This window comes from Ambystoma mexicanum, chromosome 12, assembly GCF_040938575.1.
Source record: "Ambystoma mexicanum isolate Mex_15411 chromosome 12, UKY_AmexF1_1, whole genome shotgun sequence".
NCBI classification, from domain to species: domain Eukaryota; kingdom Metazoa; phylum Chordata; class Amphibia; order Caudata; family Ambystomatidae; genus Ambystoma; species Ambystoma mexicanum.
Window position 1 is genome coordinate 257729962 of NC_090936.1, and position 25656 is coordinate 257755617.

The 25656-nt window shown below is 45.5% G+C and overlaps 1 protein-coding gene across 1 annotated transcript in view; it reads left to right on the top strand.

Annotated features, from left to right (window-relative positions):
- The window catches only part of PIK3C2G (phosphatidylinositol-4-phosphate 3-kinase catalytic subunit type 2 gamma), a 3221975-nt gene that overhangs the window by 66317 nt on the left and 3130002 nt on the right, over positions 1 to 25656 (top strand). The window contains exons 4-5 of the mRNA XM_069628394.1: positions 1597 to 1754; positions 9096 to 9207. Of these exons, the coding sequence (XP_069484495.1) occupies positions 1597 to 1754; positions 9096 to 9207 (270 nt within the window). The remainder of the gene's footprint in view (positions 1 to 1596; positions 1755 to 9095; positions 9208 to 25656) is intronic.

Genomic DNA, 25656 nt, shown 5'->3' on the forward strand with positions numbered 1-25656 from the left:
GGTCATGGTACTATTGTGGTTACAGATGGTATCTGTCTGGCTACAGGGGGGAGAGGGTTGTTGCCTCTAGGTGTAGCGAGTTGTTGGAGGGCTTCAGGGATGCTAAGAACCAGGTGGGTTTTGGCAGCAGCACAGGTGTCTGAGGGTGTGCAGGTTTGGATTGCTCTGATGACTGTGTGCAGGTTTGATGTACTCTAATGGGAAGTCTGGTGGCTACAATATGTGCAATAGCGTGAGATCAGCATTATGAGGGGTGCCAGTGTTGCAAAGACTTTCATTCTTCGTCACAGAGTGCATTGTTTGGTGCTGTGTGGACAGGGATGGAGGATCTGCAAGGCTGGGGCATAACAGGACCCTGATTGGGGGGGGGGAGAAAGGGAGGAGGAACCATGTTGTGGGCGTCAGTGGTAGCAGGGGCTTATTCTGCAAAGAGGACCTGCGGCACATAATCTCGGGGCAGGGGGAAACGAGGTGCATTTCACAATGAGGTGCTTTACCTTTCCCTGGTGGCAGGGTCTGGTAATCCAGGTCCGTGCTTCCAATCTCCGTCCCTGGTGGGTTTGAATGTGCGTGGAAGGTGGAGACAACATCCGGCGGCCCAGACAGGCCAAGATGGGCATCATGGCCCTTAAGAGCAGCCCTTCGGAGCAGACCAGTTGCACCTGCGGCATGTAGGTGGTATCTCCTTTTGCTCCAGGGGAAATCAATCATGCTGCAGGAGGTTGGAGTGCTGTACTGCGACCTTCTGGGAGCTCTATGGGTTTGCAGAGAAGTAGTCAGCCATTTCTAAATGGCTTTCTCGAACGAGGATATCCATTGCCTGCAATGTGGGTGAAGGGAGTACTAGGGGGACCATCAGGTGTTGCAGCTTGCCTGAGCTGCTGTCGGTCGATCGGGCCAAAACAGGCATCATGGCCCTTAAGAGCAGCCCTTTGGAGCGGAGTGGCTGCGCCTGCCGGTTTGTAGGTAAGAATGATCATATCTTGTGTGCAGATGTGTTGAGACCTCTAGGTTATGAGTCAACGAATTGTAAGTATATGGAGTCCTTTTATTTCCACATATGCATGAAAAGTATTTGTGAGAATGTTTAAGGATCTTCCCAACGTATCAATAAAATGTCTACAATGAAATTGATGCTGGCTTTCTTCCAATCATCCGAAGCTCGTTGAAGGATCCCATCATTGTGGACAATTTCAATGTCTATCCCAGTCTACAAATAGGTGAGCAAATGACAGAGTACCAAAGAATTTATTTTTAAGAACAGTATCTGGGCTCTTTTCCAGAGACGGGAGAAACCTAATAACCATTGTTTTGCAATATTTAAAAGGCAACCTAGGCCTATTTAGAGTATTTTAAATAAAATGCACACCAAACTACTGCAGCATATCAGACATTGGAATAACTGTTTTGATGCACACTTTTTCTTAAACATTACTTTGTTTCGATACATGATGAATACAGACTTGCGTTTACCACATTTTGATCACCCATATGAATGTATTTTTATCATATCTGCTTTTCAATTGGTTTAAGTTCTTAAACGTTTGGATCCTTTTTCGGACCTAATTTCCATCTCATATCCTGACTTCTTTGCAGAATTCGAGAGGACTATCCATTTTCTAATCCAAATTACAACTCTGGGAAGATATGGAGCATTACCACCGCGTACCCAAACCAACTCCACTGTAACACAAGCTTTACAATATATGTGCATATAAATGGTGTACATCACCCCTTAATTTTGACACCAAATGGTAAGTGCTGTATTGGGTATTTTTTATGACATATTGTATTTCCTCTAGGTTTGCTCTATGATTACATGAATTGCTTACATTGGAAATCTAGAGTCTATTAGAAGTGTCATCTCATTGATCCATATTTTAAACCCATGAACAAATATTTCCTGTTACATACATCCTGACCACCCTGACAATTAAAATGAAGTCTGGAAAATTTGAAGTTGCATTAATTGTGTACAATTTAATGTATGTTGCCACTTTCCACATTTCTATGCAGAAAACCGAACTCGAAGTTGTGTGTGAATGTGTTTCTTTAGAGGTGTTATGTAAAATGTATACCCACAATGAACACTGCACAGGCTCGATGGAACTTACACTGAACCAAGACAGCTGCAACCTGTGGCTGTCCAGATGTTTAGGAGTACAACTCCTACAATCCCTCACCTCTTACTCACCGGACGGGTGAATGGGCGAGGCAGAAGACTGGTTCTGGTTAACCTCTCTGGGTTGATTGAAGAGCTCGGGTTGGAGCCTCCACCCGAGCCTCCTCTGTATGAGGGAATAAACTAATTTCTGTGATGTGCCCCTTTGCTGACAAATTACCCAGACAAAGGGACTGATCAACTAAAAGAGCGGGGAGAACGCACTGCCACAGACCCGGCTGAAAGAAAAGACAACCAATCAATAACTGATCATACGTATAACAACCAGTCATGACCCAAATAAAGGACCAATATCTGAGTAACTCTGCCCCCTCTTCTATAAGGATACAAACACAGGGACCTTGCTGCAAGTGCAGAAGAGAATTACTCAAGTGGCAATGACTAAAAGAAGAACTCAAGAATAATGGTTGTATCTTACCAATACTTTGATTGGGAGTCAGTTAGTTGAGCAGAATCCAGGGAGATAACAACGGAGGGATAAAATAACAAAAAGGATAGATTAGTGAGGGATTCTAAACCCAGGCGGCATGAGGGGTGCACTAGGTCCGGGGTGGTGCTTTGCCTGCAGAGCGTCTCTTTGTGCACTTCGGTATTCCCAGGAGATGAAGGAGTAGTTCAAAGCAGAAGGATTAGAAAATTATAGCAGAATCCAATAAAGTAACCACTGGGAGAGGAAAAAAGAGAGCGCAGAGTCTCAGGCAGACCTCAAATGATCCGGAGTCCAAAGGGTCTGTGAGCCAGGAGTTTGCTGCAAAGCCAAAGTATATGCAGGGACAAAAGGCACACGGGGGCGCAGCAGTTGGTTATCAGACTCACTGTAGTCAAGGCCGGATTCCGTGGGAGCAGGTGATTTGTTGCAAAGAAGCGTAAAGGCAGTCAGTTTGGAGATCCAAGGGTTCGGTACACGGGCTGGCAGCAGGGCAGTGAAAAGTATAGAGGAGGCAGTCAGTTTGGAAGTATGCAAGGTTTGTGCACAAGGAATCAAAATTGGAATACGGAACTCCGGTAGCTGAAGACAAAACTCCGATAGCAACTTCAAACAGAAGCAACGTTCGGCGGGCAGCATCAGTTTAAATGTATGACAAGGCGTGATGTGGGATGAAAGCGAGGCTCTAGTATGCCATTGGCAGCACGCCTCAGGTGGAAATGTGAGCCTTCTGGGAAATGTAGGCAGAGTCCTTTGAGATTACTGCTGCAGTAGCACGTCTCCACGGCAGTTTAAAATGACAGAGAAATGGTGCTGTGAAGTGCCGTATGCCATGCCGAAGGGCTGAAAACCTGCCAATGCCCATTTTAGAGTGAGGTTGCCTGATGTTATGTGTAGGGACATCTTGGAGAGAAAAACTATAAGTTGGATCAGTGAAACGGGTTAACTCTGGCAGAATTTAGAACATATCATCTTTTATTTAAATTGTTTTATTACAAAAATATATCATTAATTACATAAGAATTCTAAAAACATCAACAGTTCATCATCTCTTTCATACCTTCATACAATCCCCATTCTGACAAATCTATCTAAAAAAAACATCAAGTAATATCCAATGCTTAATTTTTAGTAGAACATTTGTTATTGCTGTTTGTTAACATTTTTCAGCAATGACCCAGTCCATAATTTCAAGTGTCATTGTATAACTGGTATGATGTTTGACCAGATATCGTATTACTAGAGAGAAGCGTCGACACGTGTTTCGGTCAGAGACCTTCTTCAGGACGTTGGGCAGGAGGACAATGATGTGTGACCCGAGGTGTGACATCACCAATGAGTATGGTGGCTAGGGCTGATGGGAGTTGTAGTCCAAAACATCTTGTGAGTCGAGGATGGCAGACCCCAGAGTTTACGGTTTAATAAATAGGTTATTCCGATCAGATGCACGATCATGCATATACGCCCGAGTTACAGTTAGCTTCAATAGGGTGCAGAACCATAGATTTTCTATATATGTATTTAGTACAAGAGGACACATCAAGTAGGATATTGGAAGTCAACCTTCTCTATGCTGCATGTGGGTGTTGAATTTTCACAGGTTGTAATCTAACATATAATTAGTGAGGTTGGGGTAGGTTAGGGCCTTGTAAGCCCGATTATTTGCAGAAAGTAAAATGGATGACACAACTTTGTTCTGGACCATCCCATCAGCGAGATGATTTTCCATAAACATCAAATGTTTCATCATGGAGGAATGCAAAGGGTACCTCTTTGATGTTTAAAATAGCTCTGTATTTTGTAGCCCTGTTCACCAGATTGATTCGGTAGTCCATTGTCGCCCTTGATTTCCCAAATGTGATTGATTATTCCTCAATATGTAGCAAGGTTGAACAATGATAATCTTGACACAATGGTTGTGGATTAACAAATTGTTTATTTTGCAGTACGTCAGGAAAATGGTGGTTGGATCAAAGAACCGGGGAAAACTCTAAAAATGATAAGGGCATTTCCAAAGCAAACACTATCAGGGATGGGACAACACAAGTGGGTCGTTTCTCTGGCGTCCATGCGTCTTGTGGGAGTATCCAAATCATACATGTATAACTGAGTCTTAGAAGTCCTTGCCCACCCAGAGGCACCCTATTCTACAGATCAATGCCCAAATGAGTGGCCAACCGAAATTTCCAAAACTTAATCTGAACTAGTCCTTAGCCTCCTGGTTAATTCTAACCTAAAACACAAATGTTCCAAGTCTTTTGACCACGATTTAACATTTCAAAATGGAATTTGGGAACTCTTGGTGGCAAACAGAAAACAATGTGACCAGGCCAGTGACATGTCCTTGTCTACGCGGGACACAAACCCCTCTCGAAAGGTGGTGGGAGGTTTATGGAATGGCCCACAGCCTGCCCTAAACCTGGGGATGAGGGTACCTGAAGAGACTCCACTTCATACCCATTACCCACTGGCCTGAATGTTGACTTGCAGTACACCCTTCTCTCATGCAATTGTCTGAGGAGGACAGCTAAGGGGCAACGTGCTCGCCTTGGAAGCAAGACGATGCAGAGCAACACAGGTTCAATCCCCGGATCCATGCTTAGAACCTTCTAGTTATTAAGTGCGTTATAAATAACCAATCACAAACCTCTCAAAATGAAATGCTACCCAGAATGTGTATCTTTTACAAGAAAGCTCAAAAAGGGAGCCTGAAGAATTAGACTAGCCTATCGGTGCCCCATGCGGGGCAAGAGGAAGTCGGAACGACCAAAACCAGCTCGATAGAGGACAACCATCCCTGTGATCTTGTCAGCTGTAAAGCAGCAGTGGTAGACAGCATGCCCAGAGAGAGAGCCTACAAGCCACAACAGTAATTTAGCATAGAAGCCATTCACACTCCGCTCCTGTACTAAAGCAAAAACGGTATCAGTTAATATTATCCCCATAAATAATATCACCATATATATATGGTTGCTGGGAAACGGCATAGGCAATATTATTTATGGGGATAATTTATGGGGTAAATGGGAGCATAGGTTGCGGAGGTGTCCCCCGCTCCCTTTAAAAGAATATTGTGGTTGTAGGGGTGTTCCACGCAGGTTCCATAAGTTAATATTGCCAGCCAGAAAATTGCGCCATTCTTGTATGGTGATATTTTTGCTGGGATATTAACAGATGGAACCGCAGAAACCCTCCTCGGGATTCCAGGCAACCACTAGACCACCAAAGACCATCTCATGGGACTCAAATACCTCCTCTGGGGAATCTAACCATAGGGAAGGTGGACATGTATGCCCCCAAAGAGACCTGGACATTTGAAACCAATGTTGCTGGGCAGCAGAGGCCTCATATGAAGATTGGGATGGGGCTTAAAGGGGCTTTTTACGCTTTTCTTGCTCTGTAACACCTCCCGGGTGGGGTAGGTGCAAATGAATCGGTCTGAGAGCTGACCAATCACTAGGAAGTATAAAGCAAGGAACAGGAAGTTGAAGGTTGCTCGCTCGGTGTCTGAAAAGGTGGAAGTGAAGGACAAAGAGACCAGCAGGAGGAAGGAGTGGCTCATGGCTCACCCAGACCTCTTTGCAAGGGAGTCTTGTGCGTGTGTATCTGTTCTGGCCCTTAGGGTTGTCTGAGGCTACTGAGGTATTGGGTATTATAATTTGGCTTGTCCTCCCCTGGTTCCCCTAAGTGCCTCTTAAATGTATAAGAAGCAATTTCTCTGCAGTGGTTGATGGCAGGATGGCTCTTATCTGCCAGTTCAATGGATGTATAGTTATTGTACAATGTAGGCACTACCTTGGATTCCAATCTGAAGCAGCTCTAGTTCTTTGTCCTAAGGGGTCCCAAAATTGGGGTGTATACAGCGCTAATGTTGCTGCTCGACCACACAGCTTGCAGCAGTCTGCATCCTGTTTCTCCTCTGCAAGCAAATCTGGGACTCGTTCACGTTGTATTTTACAAATGGCTCAGGTACTGGAATAGGCTAGGCACGCTGCAGTGCTTCTGCTTAACCTGAAGTGGTATTGCACTATTGGAGAGGAGGGGGCAAAGAAATGCGAAAACATACGTTTTATAAGTATTAAGTTAATTGATAACGTGACGTCCAATTCTGTGCATTTTCCAAATAGCAAGATGAGTGATGTGCTGCTCAGATGTTTACATTGTCTACGACCGAGTGAACTGTTACGTATATCCGTCTAATCATTTTTCAGATGTAGTATCTAGATATTAAAATGTATGCTAAGAAAATAAAACATGTGAGTATCCGATAAATCATTAGAATCTGGAAGGATTTGGGGACTCCAGTGTTCATACACATTTGGCGTTTTTCTGTAAGGGGGATATTCTCATGGTTGATGGTATGAACAATAACAAGACATTGAAGAGTTTAAGCAGATGCCACTATTTTGTCCATGATGAGAAGTGCTGTATCAATGACTGTGCGGGGCTTGTATTCCCTTCTGCTACCAGTCAGAAGAATTGCTGACGGTCATCCATTTGCTTTTTCCCCTGTGCAAAGTTTGATAATTAGATGATGACAGAATGCTCGCTATTTGCTCCTTGCATTCTAGGCCAAGAGCTAGGGCTTTAGATGCTGAGTTCAGAAGTCGGTGAACATTTTGAGAATGAGTTTTACCTGGATAACCTTCATACACTTGGAACTTGACCTTGTTTTATAGAGAAAGGGATGTGGTAGAGTCGGAAAAATACTGTTGACTGGACCATGGGCTAAATCATTGAGACTGATATGAGGCTAAAGTGTCTGATGTATTCAAGTGATGCAGTAGCTTTTAGGAGGTCTTCTAGAGAGGATGGGGTGAAAATAGTGTCGGGTTGTTGAATTGCTGTGTATAAGTTCAAAAGCCATGTCCAGAGACTTCGTCATGAGGATGTTGTGCAGGATTTTTACATTTCCTTGCTCGTCTACTCCAAAAACTAGAACACCTAAAGGTTATTTTCAGTACCTTTGCCTTTCATGTACGAAGCTTGGGTGCACTCTGGGAATATTCCTGAAAATGGGCTGGGGATTAAGCGAAAGAGTGAGGTGGGCTTTTATGTAAGCATTGGAAAGAAAATGCCTGATAAGTATGCACAAGCCAAAACTATTGGCTTTGTCAATGCTTGTTTTTAATAGGACTTAGATGAAGGACACGCATAGTTCTTATAAATCGAGTGGCTGGAGGCAGACCTGGTTAAGGTATTTTTATTACTAATTATTCTACAGCTGATACTGGTAGTGTATCCGCTAAATTTAGTAGATCACCCATATGACAAATACACTGAGTTGTGACTACTGCTACACGCTTTTATGTTTTTTTATGTGTACAATTATGTTCTGTGCTGTAAATTGTATATTTGATATTCGTGTATGAACATTTTAGGTGTATATTTATTTTTATTAAATTGGTTAATGTCTCGTTAGTAAATTGAGGGTCTGTCATTTATTTAAGACTCTTCATTTCCTAGTGTTTTGACATTGAACACACTTTGATATTCCTTCCTTTTGTTGTAGAATTATTGGTTTTGCCCACTCAGTAGGAAGGTATTGAGTTCCCAGCGGGAGTACAGTTGTGAGAAATATGGCATTTTTATTACAACAGTTGCGTGTTCACATCTCCAGTTAAGTCGTTAACTCTAAGAAGACTGCTTAGAAAAATCACTGGCAGGCCCTTTGGGTGCAACATTTGATGGTAAGGCTTGATTAAAGCAAACTCTGAGTTACCACAAGGAGGTGTTGTGGGTGGGTAGGGCAGGAACTGGGTTGGAATGGACATAGGAATTAACATGGCCATGGGCAGTCAATGGGTCGACAAATAACCAAACACCACCTTCCAGCTGTGTCCCTCCCCATACATAATGTCTCCCTATCTGCACTCTAATGCAATAGTTTCAGCTTATAGGTGGTGCAAGCTCCACCCAATATCCAACAATAAAAAGCAGAGGGAACCACATGAACCAAAATCAGAAAAGAGGAGAAGCCCAGCTATTCAGAACTTGTGGTGCAGACCCAGTGACAACTAATGGAGAAGCAGTTTTACCTTGAAGCTAGAATTAACAAGAGGAATACCCCAAGGAGATTATAAGGAGAGGTTGTGGGAACCTATTATACATTAAACTGAGAATTGCAAGAAAAGATTATCTTAGAAAGAGGCATGCAGGGTAAAAGAAACATTTTAAGGCCAAGATTCAAACCCTATTGTTTTGGCCACATTGAATTTTAATCCTGCAAATAAAGTGAATGAACTAGATTTTCTGTCTTGGCCTGGTTCTTCATTCCTGTCCTTCTGACAGGTATTATAAATATTGGTGGCAAAGCATCTACTTCATGTACTACTGTATATGTGCACTTTCCTGGACTAACACGTAAAAGAGATGTCAACCGATTGTACTCCTTATAAGTTCTCCATTTCTGCAAATGTGTTAATTATATGGATGCTGGTTTTTTATCTTCTAGTAACCATAATGTGGTCAAATGTGTCTTTACAGCTAGTTGTCGTGTCAAGGACTTCATAAGAGAAATTCTCCATCATACAAACCAGTATCCACCTCAAGAAGAATTTTTTCTACGTGTTTGTGGTTCTGATGAATTTTTACAAAAGTACGTATGCCAAGTATTATTTTAGTCTCCCTTTTTCGAATTTCTAACCTGATCTTTTGCTCTGATGTAGTCCATTAATAATAACAAGGAAAAATCGGCTTGCAATTGTATACTGACAATGGTTTGTGTACATTTTTCAATGTTCTCCTTGATCTATGCTTGCTGAACTAGTCATGGACATGTATTTGCAACAGAAATAATTTCACATACAAGATTGTTAGATTTTATATTTCAACTCAAGTATACAATTATGCACGCGCAGCTTTGAACAGAATAAGTAAAGCACAGAAATCAGGATTTCCCGATGTTCCCTGAATGGATGGAGGTCTATTAAGAGACCATTAAATATTGAAGTTGTGTGTCTCCATCCGTTCAGGGAACACCGGTTAGTCCTGGTTTCTGTGCTTGGAGAGTTCTGCCATAAAGCACATCACACAAAATCAGAAATTCACAGCCCCTGATAAATGTTTGGCAGATTTGAGCCCTTTAGGACAGAAACTGTTCAAGTTGGGCGTTGATAATAGTGTTTGATATTGGATCATTTGATCTGCGCTCCATTATCAGGATTTAAAGCAATATACTATCCTGTCTTTGAGACTGGCCTAGGCTAGGGTGGCAATCCCACAAGAGGCGAGAGAGAGAGAGGCATGGCCACAGAACCACTTCTCAAACTCCTTTTCCATCTGGTGCCTTTGTGCAAATAGTTTAACCATCTCTACATTGCACATTTTCAACCATATTCAGAAGAAAAATCTTTTACCCGGTGCTGTAATCCTAATATTTAATATCCTAATATCTTAAATTCCCATCGTTTTGGGGAAAACTGGAAAAATGACAGATAAAAAAGGTATGTGCTGGACATGGTTGGACCTGTAAGGTAATTGCTTCTGTGAATATTGAGAAAAGCAATGCCCTGACTCTTCCAGTTAGGAAATCACACATTTTTCGTAATGTTTCAAAAAACAAGCATACCACAAGCCAAAAACTGAGCCGTGGTACAATGGATTTTTATGCTGACGGCCTAAACAGACATACTTAGCATGTGTAAATAAGGAAAACAATTGTGGTGAGGAATGGCAATCATACATTTTTCAACTAGCTCAGGCAGACCTTTTGAAGGCTAGGTTACTTGTGCAGGTTTCAGAAGCATATAGTGCCTAAAGCAGCAACTAAATGTAGGTCACATTTGGGAAATGAATGGGTTGTGTCACAAAGTGCAGCAGCAAATGTATGCAAACGTTATTAAAACCGAGAGAAAACAACAAATGTCTTACCTCCCCGTGTTCCCACAGGTGTCCCGATGAAAACGGTATCTCATGTGTGGCTGCACCTACCTGTGTGCAAAGGGAAAAGACTAAACCACTGGTAATCGCAAGTGTTTTGGCAGAGCAGATTTTGTGGGAATTTGCTCTTGTGGACAACCTACAGATTTGGGCCTGGGGAGTCGTAGCCACCAAGGAAAACGGGGAAACCCATGCATTTCTGAAAACAAGACACCCGTGGGAATCCACAGATGTCTGACTTGCACGAATCGCTCCAGAATATATTACCCACAAGCCCCGCCAAAGTCCAAAATGTGGCAAAAACCCGACAATTTTCAGACATTTCCCACCGACAAACCAACGAAACACACCGCCAACACCACATGTCCTACATTCTCACGTTCCCACAGGTGCCCTGACAAAAATGGTGCCTCACATGTGTGGGTGCACCTACCTGGGCATAAAGGGGAAAGGCTAAACCACTGGTAACCCCAAGTGTTTCGGAAGAGCAGATTTTGGGGGAATTTGCTCTTGTGGACAACCTACAGATTTGGGCCTGTGGTGTCCCAGCCACCAAGGAAATCGGGGAACCCCATGCATTTCTGAAAAGACACCTGTGGAAATCCACAGAGGTTTTACTTCGGCGAATCACCCCAGAATGTATTACCAACAAGCTCCTGGAAATGTCCGAAATGTAAGGGAAAAAACACATTTTCAGGCATTTCCCACCTGGAAACTACCGAAACACGCTGCCAACAACATATGTCCTACCTTTCTATGTTCCCACAGGTGTCCCAACAAAAACAGTACCTCACATGTGTGGGTGCACCTACCTGGGTGCAAAGGGAGAAGGCTAACCACTGCTATCTCCCAAAGGGTTAGGGGAGACAACCTACAGATTAGGGCCTAAGGTGTCGCAGCCACAAAGGAAAACAGGGAACCCCATGCATTTCTGAAAAGAAGACACCAGTGGGAATCCACAGAGGTCTGACTTGGGTGAATCGCCTTAGAATCTATTACCCACACGCCTGGAAAAGTCTGAAATCTAGGGGAAAAACATATTTTTACACATTTCCCACCTGGAAACTACTGAAACACACTGCCAACAACACATGTCCTACCTTTCTGCGTTCCCACAGGTAGCCCAATGTAAACAGTACCTCACATGTGTGGGTGCACCTACCTGGGCTCAAAGGGAAAAGGCTAAACCACTGGTAACTCCAAGTGTTTTGGAACAGCAGATTTTGCAGGAATTTGCTCTTGTGGACAACCTACATATTTGGGCTTGGGGTGTCACAGCCACCAAGGAAAACCGGGAAGCCCATGCCTTTCTGAAAAGACACCTGTGGGAATCCACAGAGGTCTCACTTGGGTGAATCGCCTTAGAATTGAATACCCACAAACCCTTGCAAAGTCCAACATTTTGGGGAAGAAACAGCAATTTTCAGACATTTCCCACCTGGAAACTACTAAAAAACGCTGCCAACAACACATGTCCTACCTTCCCGCGTTCCCACAGGAAGCCCGACGGAAACGGTACTTCACATGTGTGGGTGCACCTACCTGGGCGCAAAGGGAAAAGGCTAAACCACTAGTAACTGCAAGTGTTTTGGAACAGCAGATTTTGCAGGAATTTGCTCTCGTGGACAACCTACATATTTGGGCCTGGGGTGTCACAGCCACCAAGGAAAACCGGGAAGCCCATGCCTTTCTGAAAAGACACCTGTGGGAATCCAGAGGTCTCAATTGGGTGAATCGCCTTAGAATTTAATACCCACAAACCCTTGCAAAGTCCAACATTTTGGGAAAAAAAACAGCAATTTTCAGACATTTACCACCTGGAAACTACTGAAACATGCCGCCAATAACACATGTCCTACCTTCCACATTCCCACAGGTGTCCAGATGAAAACAGTACCTCACATGTGTGGATGCACCTACCTGGACAGAAAAGATACATTTTTACCGTCCACATGTCCAACGGCAGTCCCAGGGAGCCCCGGCAGTGTCCCCGTCCGTTCCAAGAGGGAAATTCTGTAATGCTGCCTAGCCAGAGCTCCAGTATGGTTGAGAGTGATGTCCCTGGCCTTGGGTGGCTGTCCCTCATGTGGGTTGACCGCCCACAAGTCCAGCAGTGTTTCCGGGAGCGTCGGCAGGCTCCCCGTCCTTTCTTAGAGGGAGAAGGTGGAATGCAACCCAGCCAGAGCTCAAGGATGGTTGGGGGTAATGTCCCAGGCCTTGGACACCCATCTGCCATGTGGGTTGACCATTCCCAAGCCCAGCCTGGAGCGCTGGCTAGACTGTGTTACAGCTTTTCACTCCGGGGAAGAATGGGGACCCTGCCGGTGCTGAAAGAAGAGGAAGTAAGAGGATCCAGATTGGGAGCCCTCCCGTCCCCTGCACACTGTATAATATTGTCAACAAAGACATTCAATAAATTACGTACAATTTTGCATATGCAGTATGATCAATAATAATCAAAAGAAATCTCAATATGAAGAAGGTAGAGAAATTTAATTTTGACAAGAACAATGTACAATAGTCATTATTGACTGTCGGCCAATAGGCATCAAAAATGCAAAACATAGCAAAGGAAAGTATCCATAGATTAGACTGTGCTTGGCTGACGCATTTCGAGGTGAAATCCTCTTCTTCTTGAGCCTATTAGCACTCTGACACAAATGAACTGAATTCAAAGAACGAGGGATCCCCCATCAAAGTATCAAAGTATCCTAATCGTTGTGGCTGGCCGTCTTCCCAAAAGCCTCTAGTCTGTGTATCTTGCCGTCATGACCTCTGGTCGAAGAGTGGCGTTCGGAGATCATAAGCAGCAGTCTGCTGAGGAGTCACGTCCCCCGATACTCCAATCTCAGTCCGTCTGCTCTGTACTCACCAAGCTATGGGTCCTGATCAGAAGAGCCCTACGGTGGGTGCCATTCTGTTAGTCCAAAAATATGAGGCTACTGGTGTAATGCGAGGACTCCCCTGGGGGAGCACCGGAGACCCAAAGTGATAGCCACAGCAGGCATAAACACAACGCGGTTGTGTTTGAAAACGCTGCGGTTTTTCTTTCTGAGTTTCTCAGGCTCCTCCGAGCTGGAAGGCCTGAGAAACTTGGAAAGAAAAAACGCAGCGTTTTCAAACACAACGTCAAAAGCGACCACAAACATAAATACAAAGTTTTTAAAGCTGCGGTTTTATTTCTAAGTTTTCCAGGCTCCTCCAGCCTGGAAAACTTAGAAAAAAAAACGCAGCTAGTGCTTATTTTTAAAAAAAAATAAATAGCACTTACCGAGATTCAGCTGCAGCTTTCCTGCTCTGGTCTCCGGTCCGCGTCCTCCGAGTCCCGGCACCAATGAAGGAAAAGCCACCCAGCGTTAGCTTTTGTTAACTACAGCTGGCTGGCTTTTCCTTCATTAGTGCCGCAAAAGCAAAAGCCAGCACAGACGGGCATCCATTTCACAAAATGGATGCGCCCATGTGCTTGCTTTTGCGAATTTTGAGCTTGAATAGCTCAAGATTTTCCATAGGAAGTTTTAAAAAAAATAGTGCTAGTATTATTTTTTTTATATTGCCTATCTATTTTTAAATAAAACATTTTACTGGACTATCCCTTTAATGGCGCTCATTCTCTCAGCACCTATTGGAAAACAGGAAAAGAAGTCAATGTTACCCAGTTCTCTTCCTTTTCTGTGTTCCACTGTAAATCAATTGGGCTGTAAATCTAAGAACCAGCGCATGATTCTTGCATTTGTGACTTTACAGAGGCTCATCCATGTTAATGGAGCGTGATCAGTGACCAGCTAGGGCCTCTAATTCAATTTCAATAGTGATATAGTTCTTCTCTTGTGGGAACAATTTCCTACTGATGTAGAGAATAGGATGTTCAATGACATCATGATCTTGAGAGAAGAACAGCCCCCAAGCCAATGTATGAAGCATTTGTCTGTAGAATTAATTGCCTGTTGAAATGTGCCACTTTCAACACAGGTTCACTACATGGAATGTGCTTAAGCTTGTCAAAACACAATTGATCTTCTTGCCATTTTACTTTTTGGATTTAGCATTTTTTTGTTAGAGTAAGACAAGACGTGATGGATGAGAAACCAGGAATTAGACGCCTGTAATATCTTACTAAACTGAAAAAGGCTCTTGGGTCTTCCTTTGTCTTAAACATTGAGGCATTCTAGGAGGTCCATTAAATCTTACCTTTGGTTTTGAGGCGGGTCGGAGGGAATCAAAGTAGTTTTATTGGATTCATCAGATAACAAACTGTTTATTACCATTGTAGTCTAGGCTGGTGGGTTCACCATCACAACAACGAGGAATAAACTGGGGCACAACAGTAAACAAAACCAACGTGTTTTTTTAAATTATTTGCATTTTTAAAGCACTCACACAGCCCGCGGGCATCGTGGCGCTGTTACAGAAATTGTTTGTTCCCTGTTCCCCTCCCTTGCCGCGCTTTGAAACACTTGTGTACGAGTACAATACAAATAAATATCAATATCCCTTAATGGGACCGGGCCCTCCTCATCCAGTCTACCTCAGTACCCCTCATCAGCACTTACCCTCAGGCACCCTTAACTGACCAGCCTGTGTTTGGTCTACCCCTTCCCTGCACTATCTTACCCTTGCCCTTTGCTCCCCCTGGCACTTGCTCTCCCGGGCCCCATCATCGCTTGCCCATCCGCGGTTACCCTGCCTTCCTGCACTTCTGCAAGCCCCCTTCTCTCACCCCATCCCTTCCTCCCTGACTTGCCCCTCCCAACTGCACTTATTGTCACTGCACTTGCATGATCCGCATGTCACAAGGCATAGTAGGACTGTTCCACACTGATATTGTTTCTCCTCTTCCCCCCAACCCCCTTTCCCACCCCATTGTCTTGTGGCTCTTGGAGACACTTGTGAATAGGCGCCAAACAAATGTTCAATAAACAAAATAAAATACATAAATATAAGATCCTTTCAGGTGCAGGCCATTATAACAAGAAGATGGAGTTGCAGAGACGCCCCGTTGCCGTTGTAGGAGAAGCAGAAGTGGAAAAGGGAGCTGCCGCTATTTGCGAAGGGGATATCAGTCCTGAGAGGGTTTCCCAGGTTAATAACGTAATTTGCAGAGGTTGCATGAAGCGACATTGCTGCAAGCTTTACCCCTGGACAGAGGGGCTCTCCTGCTGGCGTGCGATGGCCCGGTGGCAGGCGAGCACTGGTGCACACTAGGAGTGAGAGAAGCTCCTTTCCTGTCCAGCGCAGGTCACAGGAACCGAGAAGCAGCCTGCCAGGTAGACGGAGGCAGAAGAAGCAGAAGAAGCAGTGGCAGCAGTTCCCATGGACGTGTGCTGAAGCCGGTGAGTTTACCAGTGAAGGGTAATCCCGGTCTGCTCTGTATGCAACCACTAACAGTTGTTTTGAATACCAAACTAATATAAAGAAAGCATGTTGGCGGAATATGAACTTTGTGAATTGACAAGAAAAGAAAGATTACAATCATTGCTCTAAAAGTCAGTACCTTTACCAATATAAAGATGGGGCAAAACAAAAGCCAGCAAATTATAGATCCCAATGCCAAAGTATAGAAGGGGCAATACAGAAACAAGCAAATTATAACCAGCATTGCCAAAGTAAAGCGGGGGCAATACTTTACATTGTTTATAAATCATGTTGACTGAATTACAAGAGAATATGGCTGTAAGCAGATTGTAACTGTTGTTGCCAGAATAAGAAAGAGCCCATAGTTAAGCAAGATCACAAGCATTGGCCAAGCCAAACGAGAAGCAAGTATAAGAAAGAAACATTACCAGTTTGTTGATGTGAAAGTGGGAAAATAGTAGCGTCAGGAGAAAGGCCCTCCTGGTCTAGTGTGTTCAGGAGGAGAGGAGCATAACCTGCATTGCCTGTGGCAAAACCAAGAGTGGAACAAACAGCACCAATGTGTAACATGTTTTTCTTAAAGAAGTTGTGAATGCTGATGTGGCTAAAAGTTAGACTTTCTTCAAGATATGAACTATACCTTAGAACAGAGTACTTGTAGTAGTGCTAGGAGCTTTTTGTCCTGGCAGGTTAGTGGACCAGGAAGAAATCATTGAAGTACTGCATTGTGGTTGAAGGATTTGTGAAGAGGAAAAAGTGGCAACATCACTAAAGTGTTTCATGAGTTGTTGTGGAATCATCCTGGAAAACATTGTTGATACAGAAGAATTGTAGGATTGTTTGTGTTGAAAGGTTGCTACAAGTGGAAAGACTAAGACTTGTCTTATTGAACTATTGGTTAAAGTCCAAGTGGAAGACCTTTGGAGCCAGAAGAACTTTAAAATCAGAACATAACTTTTCTATTTTGAAATTGTGATTGAAAAGCCTACATTGGCGGTTGGGGACGGGATTAACCCATGTTACAATTACAAGGATGTACAGTTATAGGTGTATGCTTGATATAACTTATTTGGTATCTTTGAATTGCCATAGATTCCCTTTTATGAGTTTGATGAATGTATAAGTTTGAGGGACAGATTCATTTTGTTAGTGTTTCAGTAAGTTTATTATCATAGGGAAATCCTCTTCATGGAAGGGATAGTGAGGTGTTTGGCAAACCCTTTTGAGTTAATAACATGGCATTTTATGGAAAACCTTCATCAAGTTGTCTGCCTGACATTTCTGACCCCTCACAATACTCAAAGACATAGAATATGAACAATATACAAAACTAATTTGCATGTGATTGGAGGTAAGTGAGTAATGAAAATAGGCAATATTTTGAAATGTTTATGTAATTTGGCTATGCTGACAAACTATGTGTTGTTTCTATATTGAATTTGTGACGCAGTAAAGTACTCCGTCTGTATTAGGGCTGTATGGGTATGAGATCTAGATTTGTGATGAGTGCTTACAGTGGACATAAACAGAAAGCAAGGATTTTACATGTTATGTGCAGTGTTTTCAATACATGTGAGTCCTTTTTAATTAATACAGTGTCTACTCATTTTTATGGATAGTGTTCATGAATCTAGATCTCATATCAGCATACCCCTCTTCCTCGTCGCAGTACTTTCGCAGATTGCAATATGTGTATTATTTAGAAAAAAAAGCAATCTTATTTATAGATAATCTTTAAAAGGAGTTCTATTTATACCGAAGGCATATGTGTGTACCAACTCACTCTTCCTCGGCACTGTCCCCAACTGCACAACTTTAGTCTTCCTCATCACAGTTTCCCTATAACCCCATATTGCTCTTTCTCGTCACAGTACAACATTACAATCCCTTCTTATATAGTGGACACAAGAAAAATAGAAATACTTCATAAATCTGATTTTTGCATAGCTCAAGGACAGATATGTATAACAAGATATGAAATCAAGTAAGTAATCAGAAAAAAGACAAACAATTACAAAGGGTGGGAGGCATAGCATAACAAAACCCTTGAAATTCAGTGAGAAAAATTTAGTTGAAGGGATGTTAAGGTGAAAAAGTCTGATGTAACAAAAGCCTGGAAATTTAGTGTAAGAACCTCAGTTGAAGTGATGTTAAGGTGCTGATTTAATGCCACAAGACCCCTGGCATTCAGTAGGTGCTGGAAGCTGCAGCACCTTAACTGATATCCCTGTTGCATGGACCCTAAGCACAATTATGAAATTTCATGACATCACTTATGGCATCTTTAGTGATATCACTGATAGAGCAGATAACGTGTGCAAGTAAGAGATGCACATTTTAAAAAGCGTGTTTCTACATTTAAGGGTGGATACCGCTTGGTTGGAGTTTGCATTTAAAAATACTGTCTGTTTGCAAACAAAGTAGTCTTAAGCATCAGTTACTTTGTATTAATTGAGCATTCTCCATGATGTGTACCTTTATCACTCTGTTCTCAAAACAGTCCCCTATGTAAAGAAGACATTTGAGTAGTCTGATTGTGACTTTACCCCTATACACCAAAGACTACAACATGCAAGCCAACGTACCAATAGATGGCAGACAACGTAATCCTTCCTTATAACTAACCAAATGGTAGGTCTTGACTATGTTAAATAGTAAAGGCTAGGACGGGTAGCCTGCAAAGATCAACATTGTTAAACTCGTGAGATGACACATAGTAATCAGGACCAGAGTGACTAAAGTACTTGATGATCAAACGTTGTAACAGTTTTAGTGTTGAGGTTTGAAGCCGGCTTTCCACTACCCTTTTTGGACTAGAACTCCTATTTATCCTCACCATTGCCTATGCTTGGTTGGGATAGTAGAGGTTGTAATGTAAAACCTCTGGAGATCCAAAGCTTGTAGACTTCTCCCATACTGCACCTAAATTGACAATTGCAATGTGCAAGAGCAACTTTCTGTTGTTTCCCAACCATTATTTACAATGCTTGATAAATGTTTTCTGTCTTTCATAAAAGACAGGGGCCCTCATTACGACCCTGGCGGAAAGTGACTGACCGGACCGCCACAGCGTAAATAGCGTTTCCGCCATTGCACGATGGAGCAAAGTGCGGCCCATTCCGACCCATCGGGCATGAGCACCACGCCATGGCGGAAGTGCAAAGTCCGCGATGGCGGAAATGACCCCAAAACGGCCCACACCACCGCCGTACGGCGCCCTAAGTGCAATACCGCCACCCATCATAGCGGACACCGCAGTGAGCGCCAACCGGAAAGTACGGTGACCGTAAATATACGGAAACGGAAGTAAAAACATGGGCCCGGAACGGGAAACAACACCCCGTACACCTATAAAACCACAAAATACACACAACCACTAAAAACACCACCCTGAGACACATCCCAACCCGTCATCCACCCCAGTGAAACCAAGAAAAATGGGAAAAGTAGCGAAGAAAGCGTGCGACCGCAAGCGGCAGGTCCACTTCTCCCGTGAGGAACTCACCGTGCTTACAGAGACCCTCCAGGAGAATGCCGCCGCCGTCTTCTCCACGCAAATGACCAGGACGGCACTTGCGAACAAGAAGGCCATATGGGCCCTGGTGGCACAGCGGGTAAGTGCGGTGGGGACTGCACCCCGCAACCCACAGCAATGCAGGAAGCGGTGGGACGACCTGCGGATACGCGTCCGTAGCATACTTTCTGCCAACTGCAACATTGCCACAGCCACCGGGGGAGGGTCGGAATCACCCATCAAGTTGACCCCCTGGGAAGAAATCTGTGCCTCCACCATTGGAATGGAGAGCATAGAGGGAGTCGGAGGGATGGAGAAAGGAGTGCAGACATCCGGAGAATCAGGTAGGTGGCCCAAATAAAACCATGCCAAATCCACAATGTCCAATCATGTGACTCACATGTGTCCACATAGCGCAACAGCAACACATGGCCAGGAGAACGTCCACACACATTGGCCTGATAGCGCACTTTAAAACTCACAATAAATACATAAATAAGTAAAAACCCCAAAGACACCCACTACACGTGCAGCAGGCACACCCTAACTGCAGGCTGCCAAACAACTGCACCCTCACTCCACACACAAATGAAAGCACCTCCAAGGCCCCGACCCAAATCACCCTCAGGTACCACCCCAATGCATGTGATACATTGCCATTCCAATTCCCACAGACCCATTAATAACGCTCGCCCTCCTTTACTCCACCACAGGGTCCGATCCAAACGACGAGCTCCAGGACACCCCTACCAGCACACCTGCAAAGAGGGCCAGGACCGACGGCCAAAGACTCTCCACCTCAGCAGCACGCATCAAGACACGGCAGCAGCACATATCAAGTGGCAGCACACAGGAGGGAACATCAACAGGCACCCCAGCAGCCAGCATGCCCACAACAGCACCACCACAGGTCCCCCCAATGGATGCCACAGAAGGTACTGCCTCTGGTGGCAGCAGCACCATAGGTGACACCCCATTAATGGCAGCATGCTCCGACACAGAAGACGGGGATGTCGAAGTCAGATCCATCCATGACCTGTCCCAATCCCCCTGTCTGTTCCATCCCGTACACCATGAGGATACCACGCAGGGGCACCCACAAGACGACGACTGGCCATCCCCCACAAGCCCTGTGGCAGGGCAACATGAGGCGAACAGCCCCTCTGTGACACCACCGCAAATGGCCATGGCCCAGCAGAGGCAACAGTCCCTCGACCAGTTAATCGTGCAACAGCAGCAACTGGCCACGCTCCTCAAGGACCATGCCGATGGATGTGGGGGCACCAAGGCAGATATAGAAACATCAACTGAGACACTTAGGGCACAAATGGAGAGTAGCACCGAGAGCCTGAGAGTCCAAATGGAGAGTAGCACCGAGAGCTTGAGAGTCCAAATGGAGAGTAGCACCGAGAGCCTGAGAGTCCAAATGGAGAGTAGCACCGAGAGCCTGAGAGTCCAAATGGAGAGAAGCACCGAGAGCCTGAGGGGGGAACTGCATGCGACGTCCAAAGACGTATGTGCCGAACTTGCCGCAGTGCGCCGTGTGCTCACTGAACTCTCACAAACCCTTAGGGACATGCATGGACGTGAGCAGGCAGAGACATCATCCGTTGCAAGTTCCGTCCAGGGCAGCCACCAACGTAGATCTGGGAGGAACCTGCGCTCCACAGGCAGGGGTGCCCCTGATACCCGCAGAGGGGGCTTGCAATAGCGACTGCCCACTGACAATGAGCATCTTTGGACACTGGTGTTCGGGGGGAGGTAGGAGGGTGGAGGGGGTGTGTTGGGCTCACTTGGGTGGCGGGTCGATAGGGTGTTCAACATGATATCACATATGCCATAAACAATGCACGATCAAACAATGAGATGTGTGGACAATGATCTTTGTGTACTAGGCCATCATAGGCGTACAGTCCATATTGTGCATGTACCAGACACACACAGTGCCACGAGTCCCGTGTCCATGTATCAGCCACCAGGCGTGAGTGCTAGAAGCATGCATCTATGAGATGCTGACGAATTTCACGGCCCTCCTGTGCCTCGCAGACTCCTTGAGGTGCTGCCACATCCCCACCCTCATCATGACCATCTTCAGGTGCTTTCAGTTCTGCGTCAGGGGGCATGGGCACATTTCTACGTACGCACATGTTGTGGAGCATGACACATGCCATCACCATCTTTGCAACCTTCTCATGGCGGTACAGGAGTGCCCCGCCAGACCTGCTGAGGCACCGGAAACGGGTCTTCAGTAGGCCGAATGCCTGTTCAATGACTACACGGGTACGTGAGTGGGCATGGTTGTAGTCCTCCTCATGCTGGTCCCGTGGGTTCCGGACTGGTGTGAGGAGCCATCTCTTCAGTGGATATCCGGCATCACCTGTATGTGGACGAAAAACGAATTATGTGGAATGCCATTGCTACGTACGCACCCCCCCCCCTTCCTGCCAGGTCATTGCCGCATCACATACCCCACATCATCATGCATGAAATGAGACTCACCGAGTAGCCAGGATCTGTTCCCTGCGTGTCGCTCCATGTAGCGTGGTATTGTAGAGTTCCTCAAGACCATAGAATCATGGGTTGATCCAGGGAATCGGGCACAACAATGTGCAATGATCCTGTTGGAGTCACACACCATTTGTACATTCAGTGAATGAAATTGTTTACGGTTGCGGTACTGGGCCTCCATGGCATGTGGGACGACCAATTCCACATGGGTGCAGTCGATGGCACCAATGCAACCCGGTATGCCGCCAAGTGCATGGAATCCCACTTTTGTGTTGGTTATTTCCTGCTCCGAGCGTGGTAGAGAGATGTAGTCGTCTGCGTGCTGCAGGAGGGCATCGAGCACTTGCAATAGTGTCCGTGAGAACAGTGGCTGAGAAATGCCATGCAACTGTCCGACTGTGTGCTGGTAGGTGCCTGTGGCCAGGAAGTGGAGTACAGACACCACCTTCAGTAGGGGTGGGATGGCGGTTGGGCTATCTATCATGCTGACAAGGTCAGCCTGTGTCATGTCCACAATGGCGGCTATGGTGTCCCGGTCCAAACGGTAGAGGGTGTGGATCTGCTCATCAGTGAGGTTGAACGGATGTGCTCGGAGGCGTGGGATTGCGGGCTGCCTGCGTGGTGGTAGTGGCTGTGCTGGCAGCCCTTGCTGGCCCTGCCTTGCCCTCCTCCTCCTCCTGCGTCTCCTCCGTGCGGCCGGTTGTAGTTGGTGTTCGTCTTCTTTTTGGAGTTGGAGTACTTGCAGTGCTATCAGGTCCCCCAGGGCCAACACCGCGAGTCCTGCCGGTAGCATTTCGGAGTGGGTGTGGTTGTGGGAGGAGACTGGGTGTGCAATTTATGTGTTTTCAGGCTGTATGGCCTCCACCTGTGGTGATTCATTCCACCTGTGTAAGCTGCTCTCCCCTTTGGGCGAGCACGTCCCGCACACAACGCTGCAATTCGAGGAATGGCATCTTGCTATTACAATCATGTATTAGTACCCGATGGCCGTGTAACATTGGTTGATATGTTCATTCGGCTATGGTCCCATTGTTTCACATGCATTCTTTGCAGTCGCGAACAGACTTGTGAAGGGTCAGTGGAACGTAGTACTCGAGTAACGGTGGACCCTCATGCATCACTGTACCGAGGTTCACCGACGGGCGGGGCCTCCCATTTGTGAGTGAAGGCAGTTGCCATTTTCACACACAGCCGCACTAGATGGATTAATTTGTGATTTCAAGCGGCCACAGATGCCTTTTCGACGTGATGTTGCAAATGAGGAATTCGAAGGGCGGCGCTTTCGGTCTTCAGCTAGCGGCGAGGAGATGCCCACAGGTCTGACTGCAAATATAACGTTCTATTGTTCAGTGTCCTTGGGACAGGGGCCATGGCGAGGATGCAATGATTGATATGAATAGTTTGGGATGCGCAATAGCGAAGTGGATGATGAGGCCGGACGTTCCCAAATACATGTTACTTCACAACACTGGAATTACGGGCTGGGGCACAGTGGATTTTGCAGGCTGCATGACGCACAGACTCAATGGAGTTCTCACATGTTATGTGAGTATGGAAACAGGCGTTATCATTACGGGATGAGGGAATGATGAATGGATGCATGGACAGATGATTTGATACGGTGTTTGCCATGTACAGGGCTTCTTGGAATCTGTCCGCCTCCCCTGCGCTATGTGATGCAGGGCTGCCATAGTGGGACCATCGTCTATCTGGCCTTGTTGAGCCCTCCCTGTCTCGACGCGCCTTCAGACACTTGTGTCCATGCACGTTACCAATCCCATCTGATGGATTCTGTTTTCACAGACGCATGCACAGGTACACTCGTTTGTGATGGTGTTTTCACCTCGATATGGATAGTTATGAGTCGCAAGTGGTTTTGGGGTGGTGATGATCCTTTGGAGTGGGCTAGCATGCATATGGCTGTGGATCTAGTGTGATCATTGAAGTGAGTTGTTCGAATGTAGTTCTGATGGCCATTCTATTCTTTTTCTTTTCTTTTGGTTGACAGGTATCTCCTCCCCTTTTGCCACTGCCATCTGTATGCCACTCCTGCAGATGGGTTTTACTCCCGACACCTGCTGCTTCGTGTTAATCAGTGGAGCAGCATTACGATCTTATGGGACGATCGCCAATGGGCCACATGCCCTTACGCAGTACTAGTGGCTCGGAGCAACATTTCGGCCTTTCAGCTGGACTAGTGCCTCCCTATTGGGACGGCCCTGCGGTTCTAGGCGCTTCCATGTTGCCTTTTCGTACGAGAATGTAGCCCCTGTGTACCATGAAGGAACAGGGCGTCACACAAGAAGTAGCTGGTCATTTCTTGCGGATGCAGCCCACAATGGTGAAATGTGTTTTGGAGTTCATGGCCTAATGGCTGTATGGGCTTGGTGAATTTGTTGTGCATTAAATTTCTATTCTGATATGGGCCGTGTAGCGTTCTTCTTTGCAAGTGATGTGGCATATTCCTATTTGGGGAGCGATGTATTGTGAGGAGATCTGCATTGGGTTCCAGCTTCGGAGTATAGTTGCGTGGTACTGTGCTGGGCGCGTTTGCCTACGAAGCCCAGTGAGGTCAGGGGTGAGGGCTGCCAATATGACTGTTTGAATGATGTCATGCTCAGGGGCGGGGGATTAGGTTTTGTGTAACAGATGCCGGTCAGCCAGGTGGATTGGTGGAATGATGTGATTATCGGAATATTGCTGGTCACAGGTGCCTGTGTTTGCGTGCGTTTCTTGGTGGGAGACTGAGGTCATGTCCATTGGTATAGCTTCTGTATTCGTGCCATCTGTGCCCTGCAGCTCCCATTGGCCCCTCTTGTGATTCTTTTGTTCGTTGGCATGCATGGGTGACTTGTACATTTCACTGGTTGCATTGTGACTTCGTTGCACCTACGGGGAGTTGTACTATGTGGCCAGGGAGCGGTGTACAGGCACTCAGTGGGGCCGTTTACGGTTGATTCGCGATGCCGTACTTCTCACCATGGCGGAATGGTACTTTCCGCCGTGCTTGATGGCGTTAAGTACATGTCCGCTAGGGTCGGAATTCGCGTACCCTTGCGCCATGGTGCTAATTACGGTTTGGCATGGCGCGCGCGCGCGTACTTGGTGCAGTTAGCGTTGGCGTTCACTACGGTGTCGCTAATGGCATCGTACTTTACGGTGACGGGTCATAGTCGCACCGAGCGCTATTCGATGGCGGTATTGCATTTCCGCCATCGTTTTTCGATTTCCGCCAGGGTCGTAATGAGGGCCAGGGTATATTACATCTGTGCTATATGTTCAAATACAGTCAGTTTCCCACAGCTGGAACTTGCCAGTAAAGTCCTTGAAGAGGTTGCAGCTGATGTCCTGCCTGATTCTCATATGATGTCATCACTGATGGCTTCTGACATGTCCGAAGTAGCTATGGAGTATGTTCATTTGCAGTGTTTGGTTTTAGCACTAGTAGCATGAAAGGTGGACCGACTGAGCATGTATTGTTGAGACATGCCTTTTATTTGGGCACTAGCAGCATCACAATGTTTTACAGGGGCAATTCTGGCATGTATTGAGAACAGCCTCATTACTTTCTATGGACACAAGAAACATGGAAGGGAGACAGTCGTCCTGATCTGATGTGGAGAAAACCTGCTTTAAATTGGGGCATAGCTGGCATATATTGTTCAGATGCTTCCTATTCTATTTTTTCTTTGGCGACAGCCATCAACACCCGTTATAAAAATGTTCTTTGCTGCGACATGCACAATGTCAACCCATTATTTTTAAAAAAACATCTAAAATAAGGGGAAGCAA